Source organism: Manduca sexta, chromosome 4 (genome assembly GCF_014839805.1).
Source record: "Manduca sexta isolate Smith_Timp_Sample1 chromosome 4, JHU_Msex_v1.0, whole genome shotgun sequence".
In the NCBI taxonomy this organism is placed as follows: domain Eukaryota; kingdom Metazoa; phylum Arthropoda; class Insecta; order Lepidoptera; family Sphingidae; genus Manduca; species Manduca sexta.
This window is the reverse complement of record NC_051118.1, coordinates 8,527,077-8,542,711: the sequence shown is the minus strand read 5'-3', so window position 1 is coordinate 8,542,711 and position 15,635 is coordinate 8,527,077. Positions and strand designations below refer to the sequence as shown.

The 15,635-nt window shown below is 38.5% G+C and overlaps 2 protein-coding genes across 3 annotated transcripts in view; both read right to left on the bottom strand.

Moving 5' to 3' along the window:
• Positions 1 to 1,464: 1,464 nt before the first annotated feature.
• On the bottom strand, positions 1,465 to 9,823 carry LOC115443209 (facilitated trehalose transporter Tret1). The gene is made up of 8 exons (XM_030168529.2): positions 9,695 to 9,823; positions 8,218 to 8,447; positions 5,988 to 6,308; positions 4,765 to 4,891; positions 4,252 to 4,323; positions 3,242 to 3,459; positions 2,481 to 2,663; positions 1,465 to 1,782 (listed from the first exon to the last, which is right to left on the bottom strand). Exons 1-8 carry the CDS (start codon positions 9,783 to 9,785, stop codon positions 1,558 to 1,560), a joined length of 1,467 nt encoding a protein of 488 aa, XP_030024389.2. The 5' UTR covers positions 9,786 to 9,823; the 3' UTR covers positions 1,465 to 1,557.
• Positions 9,824 to 12,457: 2,634 nt separating this feature from the next.
• LOC115443210 overlaps positions 12,458 to 15,635 on the bottom strand; it is a 31,601-nt gene continuing 28,423 nt past the window's right edge. Inside the window, exons 5-6 of one of the 2 annotated variants that reach the window (XM_037442881.1) lie at positions 15,337 to 15,432; positions 12,458 to 14,677 (exon numbers count right to left, since the gene is read on the bottom strand). In XM_037442881.1, the coding sequence (XP_037298778.1) occupies positions 12,885 to 14,677; positions 15,337 to 15,432 (1,889 nt within the window). In that variant the 3' untranslated portion in view covers positions 12,458 to 12,884. The remainder of the gene's footprint in view (positions 14,678 to 15,336; positions 15,433 to 15,635) is intronic. The other variant, XM_037442883.1, reaches the window with a different exon arrangement.

Below are 15,635 nucleotides of genomic sequence, written 5' to 3'. Positions count from 1 at the left end.
GAAATGTACCACTAGTAAAGTTTTCATTTTGTATTACAGTTCACAAACAAGGTAATAATGCAGTATCTAAGAATGACACATAATCCTACTTTATTTAAAATTTTACGGAGTTCACCTTATATTAGCCAAATTTGAGGCCCGTTGAAATCTTAGTATCACTTTATCTCTTTCCGGCGAAAACACATTTTACTCTTTCATTTTAAATAATTATGCAACAAAAGTGTTAATAAAATAAAATTAAAAATTAGTAGAAGAGGAGTTTGTTTTGCTAAGTTTTACTCATATTTAATTTACTGTTAAACAGTCATTGATTTTAGAAATCAAATAGGAAGTTACTCTGAACTCAAGACGGATAGCATTTTACCCAATAGACTGTTTAGTATAGTTTATTGCTTCGTTAAAGCGGCGATAGCCTAGTTGGTTGTGGAACGGACTGCCGAGACGAATGTCCGCAGGTTCAAATCCCAATGGCACACACCTCTGACTTTTCTAAAAAAATATGTGTGTATTCTTTGTGAATTATCGCTTGCTTTAAAGGTGAAGGAAAACATCGTGATGAAACCTGCATACCTGAGAAATTCTCTATTAGGAATTTTCGAGGGTGTGTGAAAGCTACCAACCTGCACTAGGCCAGCGTGGTGGACTAAGGCCTATTCCCTCTCAGTAGTAGAGGAGGCCCGTGCCCAACAGTGGGACAGTATATAATACAGGGCTGATATTATATTATTATTATTGCTTCGTTAGCGTAGTTGTATTGCTTAGGTTTCGTGATGACCGAGTCAGCTATTGTTATACACACACACGCTTTTTATGCTCTTATGGATCTGCAGGCGCAAATAGTCCACCGTTTCCCCCATGTGTATACCATCCCATGATGTGATAGTGGGTGAATCTAGCACCGTATCGTGCGCAAATTCCAGACTCTAGGCTGATACTATGTCAAAAGTCCAATATCACTTTGTCCGAGTTGTCTATCGAACCTGAGATGTCAACACGATTATCGTTCCGCTTATGCGATCCAACTAAATTAATTGATATACATGTGAGTTCTTTCGCCATCAAACGTACGTCAGACTTGTGGATCTAACACTCTTGTTTAATGCTGTTAAACCCTTGCCCTCACACGTTTTGTCATAATATGTAGTACGTCAGCTTTCTTGCAATCAATTGTTTTATGATTAACCCGTCCCCCCATAAATGAAACGTCGTACAAGTTGTTACCTGATCTGAGACGCGAAGCTAGTCTTTAATTTACAAATTGATGTTTATAATTATAAGTAAGTAGGTAGGTAAATATGATTTTTACGAATCAGAATTATCAGTAGGTAGCTTTAGAGGATACGATCCTCTACAGTAGAGGAAGATTTCCAGTCAGGCAGATGTTACGCCTGACCTCCCTCCCCTACTTCTATACCGAGGTGTATCCTAAATTGGAGTAATAAGATAAAAAATATAGAAGCTGCATTGATTTGAGTACCATCGGCTTTACTTTATTTTCATTACATTTATTTCATACACACGCTGTCAAAACAATCTATCAATAACTATAAATAATATTCATTTCTTCTTCAAAAACAGCAGTTGTATAGCATCCACGGGCAGCCCTCTAGTCTCCGGCACGAAGAACTTGCTGAAGAAGGCTCCGATGAAGCACACAGCTGAGAAGAAGTAGAACACTGGACCGAGGCCCAGGGCGTCCACCAGCGGGTTGAAGATGAACACAGTTGTGAACGTGGCAATCCAGACGAACGCCATCGTGATGCTGTTGCAGAAGCTCCGGACCTGAGAAAAAAATACCAGGTTTTAGAACAGGGAAAATTAATTTACATAATTTCTGTCTTTAGGAAGGTGATAGGGTATTTCTTGAACCTTAGATAACATGGTCCTCTCACCAACTAATCACTGGTGTAACCGCTGGAGCCTTAATATATTTTTTAAAAAGTTCTCTACGCCAGCATATTGACAATGGGACTACAATTTGCGATGCCCTGATGTCCTTAAATCAGTGTATTCCTTATTCTAGATTTGTGTGTGTGCAAGGGCGGAGAGCAAGTCAAAAAACTTCATCTGGGTAGGTATTAAGTTGTCACACTGCATTTACTATGGTATTGAAAAACATTGCAGCCTGTGTTCCGGGAATTATATAGACATCAAATTTATGTCACAGAATAACAGATAATAATTCAAGAAGTTTTGTCATCAAAAAAGCATCTCACAACTGATCGACTTGATCATTCATAATAATTTCTTATCTCATCTCATCTCATCAGCCTATAACTGTCCATTGCTGAACATAGGCCTTCCCTAGAGCGCGCCACGCCGCTCGGTCCTCTGCCTTCCTCAGCCAGCGTCCACCAGCGATCCTACTAATGTCGTCGGACCAGCGAGTCGGAGGTTGTCCTACGCTACGCTTCAATCATCTTTTACCTATACTAAATATAAATTTTAAAATAGTTTTCTTAGAACCGTCAGAATATTACCTCTGGAAGAAATACTTCAGCAGCCAACACGAATGGGATGACAGCGCATCCAACACTATATATAAAGCTGTATACATAAATGAGTAGTGCTGTGAACCAGTGCGGCGCCCAGTGGAGCTGCAGCTGCGAGCCGAGGAGTAGTGTGCACACGCCCGATCCCGCTGACGTCACTGTTAGCAGCGTCTGTGGATTACTCCTATATTGTTATGCGACCCTGGTACTTTGCTTGACAATATACAAGGAATTTTAAGATAATTACGTAATATTTTCTTGCCCTAAATGAATTTGCGTTCGTTTTTGTAATCTGCCAGAATTATGTAAAAGCTAGTGTGGAAATATTTGTTTGCTTGAATTTGCCAGTTCCATTTGCTGGTAGTAGGATATATTTTATATCCATCCGGATAACGACCACCGTACACAAGGTGTTAACGTGCCATACTGGCCCACGTAAGTCTGTCGCGTCCCGGGACCAGCCTGCGTATACCCGATTCCAACAGATGGGCATAATTATGTTAACTGGCGAGAGATAATCATCTCTTGTCAGACCCCACTTCTCTTACCATCAGGTGTAGTGGGGTCACTTTGCTGTGCCCATAAAAAAATCCATAAGCTCAAATACATCTCGAATCTTGATCTTTTCTAATCACACCTATTCTTTCTTCTAAGAGTGGCGATTCAAAAATAACAACTCGAGGCTCATAAAAAAAATAAACAAATTTAGCTTTCTTCCGCTCTATAAAAATACATAAAATATTAATTACCTTCCTCCCAAACTTATCAATAAACAGCACGCAAATCAAACTTGCTACTAAAAAGTCTATTGCAAGGAATATGGCGCACTGGTTAGCTGGCATCGAAGGCACTGCCTCTTTGAACAGCGGTTCAGCGTAGACTTGCAGCACCACGCAACCCATCATAATCGTCATCGTCATTATTAACAGGACTGTGCCTAGCGCTCGCTTTGATGATTCTGACTTCTCTGGAATTAAACCATGTTGTTATTAAAAGTAACCGAGCGCGACTCTAAAGACTCACAGATCAGTGATGGATAGACTTTTGTTTCGGTATCGTCGTGATACAGCTGATGAGAGTTAGGATGAGGTATTTACCTCACAAGGACTCTAAGGGTAAAAGAACAAAGTTAAAGCATATAAAAACTAACATTGTTACTATAATTTACTTAGAAATAAATGCTCTACTGACTACCATTACCGATTAATAACGGAATGCTGGTGGTAGGATATTTTTATACGCCTGGATAGCGATCAGCATATCACAAAACCTACCATAGAGTTCGTATAATAATATTAGCCCTGTATTATATACTGCCCCACTGCTGGACACGGGCCTCCTAAACTACTGAGAGGGATTAGGCCTTAGTCCACCACGCTGGCCTAGTGCGGATTGGTAGACTTCATACACCCTCGAAATCCGTATAGAGAACTTCTCAGGTATGCAGATTTCCTCACCGTTTTCCCTTCACCGTTAGAGCAAGCTATATTTCACAAAGAATACACACATAATATTTAGAAAAGTCAGATGTGTGTGCCCTTGTTTCGAACCTGTAGACATTCGTCTCGGCAGTCCGTTCCACCACCAACAAGGCTATCGCCGCTTTTTAGTCTGTATAAACGTCATATTGCATCTATAAAACATCCCATCCCATAAAAACAAAATGGACAACAACTCTTATACATAATATTTAATTTACCATAAAATAATGCAGTCAAATTCACATACCAATGTATTCTCATAATAACAATGTACTTACTAAATAACTTCCACGCAGACTCATTTGGTGTTTCTTTTTTGTTTTTAAGTAGATTCTTTGCTTCCTCTAGATCTGAAATTACAGAATGAACTATATCTATAGGTACTTATGACAGATATGCGCACACACCAACTCAAGCACACGGAATACACACTCACACAATACCCGATCTTTTGTTCTGATTTTGTAAATCTACCTTTTTAAAAAAAACTCTGAATCCGTGTACACACACCTTTTATCCCCAAAGCAAATGGTGCACCCACTTTTCACTGTACGCATCCCCGTGATGACATAGAGGCGTACCTATCGCCATATAAGGTACAAATTTCAGACTCCGAGCTGATACTGAGTGTAAAAAACCAATATCACTTTGTACGACCCGGTGATGGAACCAAAGACCTCAGCGCTGCTCTACCGTATTTCACCTATTTCACCGAGGCAGCCAAGTCAATGTATCCATTTGTTCAAGAAAATAGGAATTTATTTAAAAGCCCTTAAAATTTCTTTTCTTACCTACACCTCCTTGAATCATCTTCTCCAATCTAGGATCAGTTTGCAGTCTTATCTTCGAAATCTCAGCTTCAATTTCCTTCGAACCTATCTTCATTCTTCTGTAGAATGCTATGGACTTAGCCGCTTCCTGAAAATAGATTTGACTTTGTATAATTGTTTGTAAGCATACATGCTAGAAGACCATTAAAGCCGAAAAAAATATTTTCAATCAATCAAGTCAAATCAACTTTAATATCTCCCCACCATTTCCCAATTTCCAATACATTTGTTGTAACAATTTGACCACATCCGCTTTACTGCCCCGCCTGTCCAAAACAATAGCAACTAACGCTTCTTTGAATTACTGTTTAACGTAAAACGCGCACGTTCCATTTTTCATTACGTGTTAATTCTTATTGTACTTATTATTACTTATTTACTCAAGTATTACACTTGCTGCAGCGCTCTTTTTTATTGCTTTGAATGACGAGACGAGCTTGCCTTTCGGCTGATGGTAAGCGATACGACTGCACATAAACAGTAGAAACATCCAACGCCTTGAATTATAGAGTATTGTTCGGTATTCCACTGCGCTCGTCATCCTGAGATGTTAAGTCTTATCATGTCGTTCAAACTGGAACACAACAGTGACTACACAGCGGCTAGGCGGCAGAAATAGGCATTGTGGTGTTACCTACCGAGCGGACTCTCACATAAAAGAGACCTACCACCAGTTAAGGTCTCCAGACCAGTAAACAACATTTCTGACAGCCTGCTGTTTGGTGGCAGAAATAAAGCATTTATCACCATCTAAGATGAAATTTAATCATCAAAGAAAACATAATTAGGAAATGGTACTAAAATAGTGTAAATAAAAAAAATTACAAACATCATAAAAGTTGCCACGATCCTAAGTTTTATAAATAAAGATTACAGTTATAAAAGATTATATACCTAATTAAGCAAATACAGAAATAATTACATATAATAATTATTTAATTACATACGTAATTACTAAAATTATTTTTTGGGTTATGTAACACAAGTTTATTAAACATTTGTTTATTACTTTTTGATCCCAACTGCCATCTTTAGGTATTTTGCACCCAAGGAATCAGAAATAACGAGACATATTGGAAATCAATAAATTGAAAACCAAACAATCAAACATATATTTGCCCCTAACCAAGAATTAAACTCGCATCCTCAAGGTAAATAAAAACACAATTACCATATTAACTCACCTTCTCTTTGCCCACCATAACCAGGAAAACAGGACTCTCGTGGAGAAACATCAGCAATGCGATACAAATTACGGACAGAGTCAAATGTGTGTATACGCCTTGGAGGTACGTCAACTGCCCACCAATGATGTAAGATACCAGGATACCAAGATAGTACCCTGATGCTGAGAAGGCAGTCAGACCTCCACGTATAGCGTCATTGGATATCTCGGAGATGTAAATCAGGGACACATTTTGACCAGCAACCCCCACACCAGCTATCGCCATAGCAATGAGTACCAGGGTGACATCATTGGTGAGAGATATCATGGTCCACGCGATCTGAAAATGTTTGAAAGTCAATATCATTAAAATATCAACACTCCGATTTAGTTGTAAAATACCTTGAATATAATATGTCAAACATAATTGCTGTACATATGGTATTGTCCGTCCATTCATCTATTTTAATATGCGTAATTATATTTACATGAATGTTATCAGCAACTGCCACGTTGGCAGATGTTACGTGGAATTCTACTTTGGTTATCATTATACCTTTATTACTATTAAATATTTGCACACCTCTCGAACAGATTTACCGTTGTTCTCTGATGTAATAAAAATATATAATACTGTGGCCTCTTAGGCGAAGAAATGGTCGCCTTAACATTTTCTTAGAACTGAATGTCATTATAACGAAAATGTTTTTCATCTAATGCGCCTTCTCATTTCAACACCATGCAGAACATTGAATATCAAATAATTATTACGTTATATTGAACTGCAATTATCAATTTAGTTATAGAGCTATAGATATAGATTTAACTATAGAGTGGCGATAGCCTAGTTGGATTTGGAATGGACTGCCAAACGAATGTCCGCATGTTCTAAGCCCCAGGGTACACAACACTGATTTTTTTTAAATTATGTGTATATTCTTTGTAAATTATCACTTGCTTTAACGATGAAGGAAAACATCGTGATGAAACCTACTTAACTGAGAAATTCTTTATAGGAATTTTGAGGGTATGTGAAGTCTACCAATTCGCATTGGGCTTGCTTAGTGGTCTAAGGCCTAATCCCTCTCAGAAGTAGAGGAGCTCGTGCCCAGCAGTAAGACAGTATATAATATAGGGCTGATATTATATTGTGGTCAGTATAACTACTAGATGTAATAAGAGTTAACCTCTCATGTCTCAGTATGGCGAGCGCATTGGAATACCAAACCTTATAATTCAAGTTGTTGTATAGTGTTTCTAATGTTTATGGGCGGTCGTATCGCTTACCATCAGGCGAACTGCAAGCTCATCTCGTCATTCAAAACAATAAAAAAAAATATTTATTATAATTATATCATCAATCTAAAACAGTTAACGGTAGACCTCATAATGTCCAGTATTTATACGAACTTCAATGTTTTCCAAATTTGATTAAATCAGTGCTTATTACTAATTGTACAATATCCTCAGCTACGCGAGCTTAGTTACTTAGTTCTTGGTCTGTAAACGGCTTTTGCCTAGCGTTTCAACAACCGAGAATATTGCTTTATCATTCATTTTAAGACCATGGTTACTATAAAAATTGACTACCTCGGTAGTATAGTTGTAGTGCGTAAGCGGTACGAGTATGACTTAAGGGCTCAGGTCCTGAGGTCGAATCTTGGGTCCGGCCAAAATAACTGACTGGGTTCTTTCATCTCAAAAACAACTCAGTCGCAGCTCGGAGTCAGGAAGTTGGCGGTCTGATACCCCCATACAGCCACGCATACGAAAGCAAGTAAAGCCATCGGTCTTGCGAGATCTCTCTTCGGTCATGTCGGATTGTCGTCCCACCGGACTACGAGAGTGAAGGAACAGAGATTGCATGTGCATTGCACACACTTGTGAACTATAATATCTCCTATGTATCTGGCTGATCTCCGTTGAGATTGGCCGCCGTGGGCGAAATTCGCGTTGAAAGGATTCATAAAGTAAGTATTGTATGCATAAAAATCCGTATCTACCTTAATTGCTAATCCTGCCTTCTACTAGACAGTTTGTTCTGGTATAAAGAGCATTGTTTCCAGTGTATTCCATCTTTATTATAAGACTGAAAATCTTATGACTCAAAATGACATATTATCAGTAAAGTTTTGAATAATAATGCTGTTTATAGACAGAAATAACACATACCATCACGCAAAGATACTTGAAAATTTCACTATTTAGTTGTAACTCTTCAAATACTTGAAGACAAAACAATAACTTACCACATACGGCAATCCAAAGAACATAGTGGCATACTTCCTCCCAAACTTGTTAAAGGCCACACTGCAGAAGGGGCTCGCTAAAAGCCCACCCACATTGGGCAGTCCGCCGAGCAGAGATATCTCAAGTGACGTCATAGGCCGGGACAGGACTGTAGAATTTGACGTGAAGTTGGCAACTGTGTACGACGGCCAGGCGAATACATACCCGGTCTGACATGCCAGGAATGATACTGGAATATAAATAATCTTGAGAACCACAGCTGTAAATATTTAGATTGTAGGAAATGTTCAGGTCGGGCAACTAACAAATTTTAGTCCGAAAAAATATCTGAGCACCTGTAATTAAAACACGATATGGCGATGGTTTAACTCCTTATCACAAAGGGATGAATGAATTAATTAAGGAAAACACTTTATTGTTCATAACATGCTGTAAAATGACTAAGATATAATGATATTTGGTGTTATTTAAGTGATATTTGGGTTTTTCTACTCAGTAATAGCCCGGAGTCTGGAATTTGTGCCCGATATGGCGATAGGCTCGATCCCTATCCCACCATGGGATGGAACATACTGGGCGAAAGATGGGTACCCTGGTTGTGCCTCTGCATACCCCTTCGGGGATAAATGCGTGATATGTGTGTGTTGATGATTTCTTATGTTGAAGCCAATGTTAGACATTGAAATAAAACTTTTTTGCTGATTTTATGGCGGTTATTTATTTTATTTTCTCCCAACGTTTCGAAGACTTTGCAGCCTTCATGAGGCGGACTGAAGTGTAAGTCGTTCGCAAGTCAAATTCACAATATATACAATACCTACATTTTACAATTATACATTTTTTTTTATACTAAGATTATATTTTAAAAAATAGCGCAGTGCCACGCAGAAATATGGTTTTATATCAGAGCTACCGTTTACAGGCTAATTTGGTCCTTACTACCTAGTTTGCGGCCTATTTAACCATATATTTAGCTAAATAAAAATAATTCTCCAGTAACGCATCATACCTACTTTCAATAATTTCTAATGGAATTTGAAAGATGCATTTTATTTTTCAAATAGATTTTTCTCACAAATATCGGGTAACAATTTTTTAGAATAAAATCTCAGTGAACTGTATTTTAGATTTCGATAATAAGCTAAAAAGCAAAATAGATGGTGGTAGGATATACTATTTTATATCCGCCCGGATAGCGACCACCGTACACAAGGTGTTAAAACTCGCCATAGTGGCCCACGTAAGTGTATCGCATCCCCGGATCAACCTGTGTATATCTGATTCCAACAGGCCGACATAATTGTGTCGACTGACGAGGGGTAATCATCTCTCGTCAGTCGACATTCTATTGGACCCTACCGCCGATATAAAAAAATATATTATATTAAATTGCTATTTATTCCGTTCAAAAAAATAATGCACCCTTTATTGTACAAGACAAAAATTACCAGGATCGCATAGAACAAAAGAACTTACTGCACAAAGTCGCTACGGACTGTACGAGAAACTCCGACGTCTTTATTGTACCACCCATTTTCGATAACAGATCACAATAAACTGATTTCATTTCTAGCCTCGACTATTATATTTATGTATTACTAAATAAATATTCGAGATAATAATATAGCAATTCTACTTGCACTCCGACAGCACAATGTAAGGTAAAGGGCCGTTTTACAGATACATTTTAGTTGTTTTGAATCATCCATTGCTCGTTTGTATAAAAAATATATTGTGTCTCACTTCTTTCTACCTGATATATTCGCCTTATTTTCGGATCTGCTTTCTTACTAAACCTGCACCACAGAAACATTAACATCTTACTGCTATAACATAATTGAAAAATATGAAAATCGTTGGTGGACCTAACAAAATAAAATAAATAAATGAATCTTACTGTAATGAGATTATTGTTTTTAATATTTTCTTATAGGATATCAAGTCAACGGTTTTTGTGCTGTCTATAAGAATATATCGTAATATCGTTTATTAGATAGTACATTTGCAAGCGACATACTCCTTATTGATATTGCTATATTACTAGAGTACCATTAAACAGTAATTATATGGCAAACGCAAAGCTTGATTAAGGATAAAGGCAATTTAAAGGACATAGTAAAAGTAATCAATACCTCTATTTTATGAGGAAAAGTTTTGCTGTATTTTTTTAAGTAATAAGGTGTCCGCACTACATACCTTCACCTTCCTAGTGCAATAAAAGACGTTACTCGCCGATCCCAGCAAACATCTATCAGATATCCTTGTTTGAACTATTAACAGATTTTTACAATGTTATTATTTTGCTGACGAACTTTTGCAACAATATAAAGTGACAATGATATTTTCCTTTTGCTGTTAACTCATTGCCAAGAATTTGTACATTATTATGAGAGAGTTTTATCGGAATCATCTCTACACGAGTTGAAAAGATGTATGACAATCGGGCGCTGGACCTATTCCCCGGGGTAGTCCCGTATATGCCGAAGAATGCAAGTGTGAGTTTTAGTTGGTATACCGGCAATGATGAAGGGTCCTAATAATCCGATTCCTGCTGGCTTCCCTTTCATAATTATAAATAAATAAAAAAAATATATTTGTGTAAAATCTAAATCATTAAAACTATCAGACCGCATTAATGCATATTATTACTCATATGAAGGAAAACATCGTGAGGAAACCTGCACATCCGAGAAGTTCTCTATAGGAATTTCGAAGGTGTGTGAAGTCTACCAATCCGCACTAGGCCAGCGTGGTGGACTAAGGCCTAATCCCTCTCAGTAGCAGAGAAGGCCCGTGCTCAGCAATAGGCAAGTATATAATACAGGGCTGATATTATTATATATGTTGTGTTGTGTTCCCTTTCGATTGTTTTCACTCTTCGCCACTGTATGCCGGTGTAAGGTGTATAGGTTAGAGACTCGGTCCAATGCTCGTTCGGATGTTGCTATACTCCCGTGTAAGCGATCCACTCTCCCACGTGCTGCTAGCGATAGCGCGTTTTTCCCCGCAAAAAAATAACAAAATGGACCAAAGATGGCGCTAGTTAATCGCCCGCCATAAAAGCTCGCCGGAGAAAATTGCGTCCAAAAATTTGCCAGAAGATTGTAAAAATATTTTTTTTTTTTGCCTAATAAGATGCATACTGGTTTTTTGCTTATATCATCTACATTGGATAAGTATCTGAGTACTTTTGTCTCTAGGTTACCTCTAACTATAAAGTTGTATTTTTGCCCCTACCTCATAAGTACTTGAATTTATTGTAAACTAGTGACACGCCCCGGCTTCGCATGGGTGCAACATTTCTCCACTATTTAATGGATGTTATTATACATATAAACCTTCCTCTTGAATCACTCTATCTATTAAAAAAAAACCGCATCAAAATCCGTTGCGTAGTTTTAAAGATTTAAGCATACAAAGGTAGGGACTGAGAAAGCGACTTTGTTCTATACTATGTAGTGATTATGTTTACCACTCATTTAGTGCAAATACATGTTCTCTTTATGTTTTTCTAATTTCAGTCAGATAGGGCGATGGGCTCGCCCTGTACCACGCTATGGCATGCAATACACTTGGTAAACAATTAATACATAAGTTGTGCCTCTGCTTACCCTATTGGGGATAAAAGACGTGAGTGTGTGCTTTAAACGAAAGTGTTTAATTATTTATTAAAGATTTAGGATATTTTCTTATAAATACAAAGAGAGACGAACAGACAAAGATTCAGTTTATTCACTACTTATGTATGTTGGTTTTTACTTATCTTTAATGTTATTTACTATGAAAGGAATAATAAACATCCCGCTTTTTATTTATTATTTATTACAGTATCTAACTACAAATGTGTGATGTAACTTACATTCCGTATTTTGCCGTATATAGAAAAGCTATCAATAACGCCATCTATGAACAAGTTATAACACTATAGTTGTGTCGTTTGGGTAGTAGTTTTATAAAAGCGTACACAGATGGCGCTTTTGCTTCCAAATTATGCATTGTGTGCAATAGATTACTACAATACACATTTTATGAATATTATTGATATTCAAACATGAATCCCATTTTATTGATATATAAACGTAATTTCATGGATGTTAAAAATACTTTTTTTTTATGTTTTGACCTATTTAATGTTTTCACTCTTTAAATTCACCCATTACTTTAAAGCGCCCTTATTGAACATGAAAGAAAGTATAATTTTGTTTATCAAGGCAATACAAATACAATGAAATAACAGGGTATTGTTAAAAAAGTTTATTTAAAATTTTTACAAAAGAAAACTTAACTAATATTTACAGAAGAGAAGTAAATAAGTTAGAAAAATGTTTATTTCATGTTACAGCTTAGTTTTAAATACTTAATAACCTAAGGGGTAATCTCCATCGGCCCAACGTTAAAAATCAAATATATTTATATTTTTGAAATTTCATCGGAGATTTCGTAATGCTAAGTATATAATACTTATTTTTTATCTGGCAGTGTCCGTTTCAGAGTCGTACACGATATTTTTTTTTACAGTGACATGTTTTTTTTTTGTTATCTATATGCGTTTTTCTGTCTCCCGCCATTTTGTACTAATAGATATTGTACTATTTTTCAAATAACAAAAATTCACAAATATTACATGTCACTTGGAATTGACCAAAATCTGTTTTGTTTAGTTTGATTAAGAAAATTTAACGGATGCTCTCGATCTTTGCCAGCAGTATGACACTACAATGCTGCTCATCAAGGACCCTAGGAGTACCATCACCGATCCCCATATAGCAGCTGATGATGATAAGCATACACCAGAGGGTTCAGGCAAATCCTCTGCGAAGACCACCTTCAAACCTTTGCTGATGGTAGTCATTGGCTCTTCCGTCCTGTTTCCAATATGGATAACATCTCTTCTCCTCCTCTTAGGGTCCAAGCTTCCAGGGTTCGGGCAAACGTCGCAATCAGTCTTGCAAAGCTCAACATCACACTGGATAACCAGGTCCATTTCATCAGGGAACTTAAAGGCATTGAAGAACGCGTAGGCAATGATTGAAGCTCCAGTGTTTCCTGTCTCCCTGGTCTTTTGGAAGGCACCGAACAGTTTAGGCTTAAGGACACAACCATCGCTATCGGTCAGCGGTACAACATGACGGCTGCCTGAGTCGCGAGCAATACATTCTTTAACTTGGATATCGAATCCAGCATCACCAGTTACAGACACCACCAAAGTCATAGTTTCTCCAATCTTGACCAGTCCATTAGCTTCAGGGGCGAAGGGTCCACGTCCAGTCTGGATGTCCAAGCGCGCCATGGCCGTATCTCCGCTGAAGTTGCTTGTAATCTGGTTCAACATACCAACACTCAAAGACGAAACAAGTTGTTTGGTTAGGTTGCCTTCCCACAAACATCTGACTCTTCGAATATGGTCCCAGACTTCTTGAATTCCAGCCTCATTTTGCAGGACCAGCACATTCTCTAAGTAAGCCTGGCCTTCGTTTTGGAAGTCGCTGAAAAATCTCGTACCACATGTATTCAGGCTGACAGTGAAAGAATATTTGATCTGGTTGGAATTCTCTCTGACGTAGACACATTCGGGCTCGTTGAAATGATCTTGGGAGTAGATGATGCCGTTGTAAGCCTTATTGAACTCAATATTAATTGTCATCATTTCTTTACCGCAGTCCACCGTAATAGCGTGGATATGGGGCGGGTGGCGATCTTCGTCATCATCAGGGATCGATGGTCCTTGCGTGATACCAACGATTTCAGAACCACTACCCTCAGAAACGTAAGGTGGACGAGTAGTGTCTTCAGGTATAATTGGCTGGCTCGGTTGGTATGATGGAGATGTGGGCTGGTATGAGGAACCTGGCTGCGAAGGCTGGTATGATGATCCAGGCTGGGAAGGTTGGAAGGAAGAGCCGGGTTGGGAAGGCGGGAAAGATGATCCTGGCTGAGATGGTGGGAAAGACGATCCAGGCAGTGAAGGTTGGAAAGAAGATCCCGGTTGAGGAGTTTGGAACGATGATCCGGGTTGGGGAGGTTGGTAAGACGAACTTGGTGGGTATCCAGGCTGTGACGGTTGGTAGCTCGGGGACGTAGACTGGGTCGGTTGGTAAGATGGCTGGGATGGTTGGTAGGAAGGCTGAGATGGCTGGCTAGGTTGACTAGGATAAGACGGGACCGTCGGCTGACTAGGTTGGTAAGTAGGTGAGAAAGGTTTACTTGGCTGATAAGATGGTGGGCTTGGAGAGAAAGTCTGGTCAGGCTGACTGGGCCTGTAAGGGGTTTCAGATGGGAAGGAAGTATCAGGTTGACTTGGTTGGTAAGTGGGGATGCTGGGAATGCTGGGTAGGGTTCCTTCGATGTAGGGGGGAGTGGGGCGAGATCCTGCGGGAGGGTAGCCGGTCACAGGAGGCAGGTAGCTCGCTGGCTCGAACGGTCTGGGCTTCTCGGGCTTACCGCCGAAGTATTGACGAGCTGGAATATATAATAAGTAATATTAAAATACAATTGAGAGCTCTAAGGGCCAGCGCGCATTATCTTTTTGTATGTACGCGATTTTTGATTATTTACATTCTAGACATATAGTCAGCCACAACAGTACCTCAAGAAATTCTTCAAAACATTTCTACACATTAAACACAATCGAAATATTGTTTTTTCTTTATCTAAAATGTACTAAATCCTTTGAAGTTTATTGTAGTGAAGAAAAAACAATTGTTTATAAACACAAAAGTGTTTAAAGGCGGTGTTATGGCTAACTGTACTTACTCTCCAAGTTTTGGCAACTATAATTATATCCAGAATGTATGTAATCAAAACGTCACGCAATTTTATTTTCCGCAGCGCGCTCCCTCTAAATGCCACAAAGCGAGTGCCAGTGCGTGCAGTGCTAAATTTTACCAATAATATGGAGTTTTCCACTATTTAACCATTCAAATTATTCTTAATTACAGCGTGATAATGATAATTTTGTGACGTAACACAACATTTACTTATGACCGTAATAAATGCCTACTTACTGTATATTTAACATCTATTATAATACTAGTGCCTCTCACAAATTAAACAATAACTAAGACCGGTGACCTTTCAAAAAGATTAAAGACATTCTTAAAACGGTAAATCATTCGGACCTTTCCTACTCCTCTGCTGGTACAACCCTTGGATCCAATGCAGCAGGTTCCCGACCATCTCATCCATATCCGCCTGCTGGTGCGACTGCAGATTAGCTGGAAACCAGACCTTGGTCAGGAACAACGATTTCATATGCCGAAACCTTCAAAACTACAACTGATAGCTCCAGAAACAAATTGAAAGCCACTTAGTAAGGAACTGCACCTTCTAACTACTCAATGCAGTAGATGCTCCGATTGCACCAGGAACAAATAGAAAGCGACTATTAGTATCGAAAAGGAAGCAGCTGTCGCTGTAA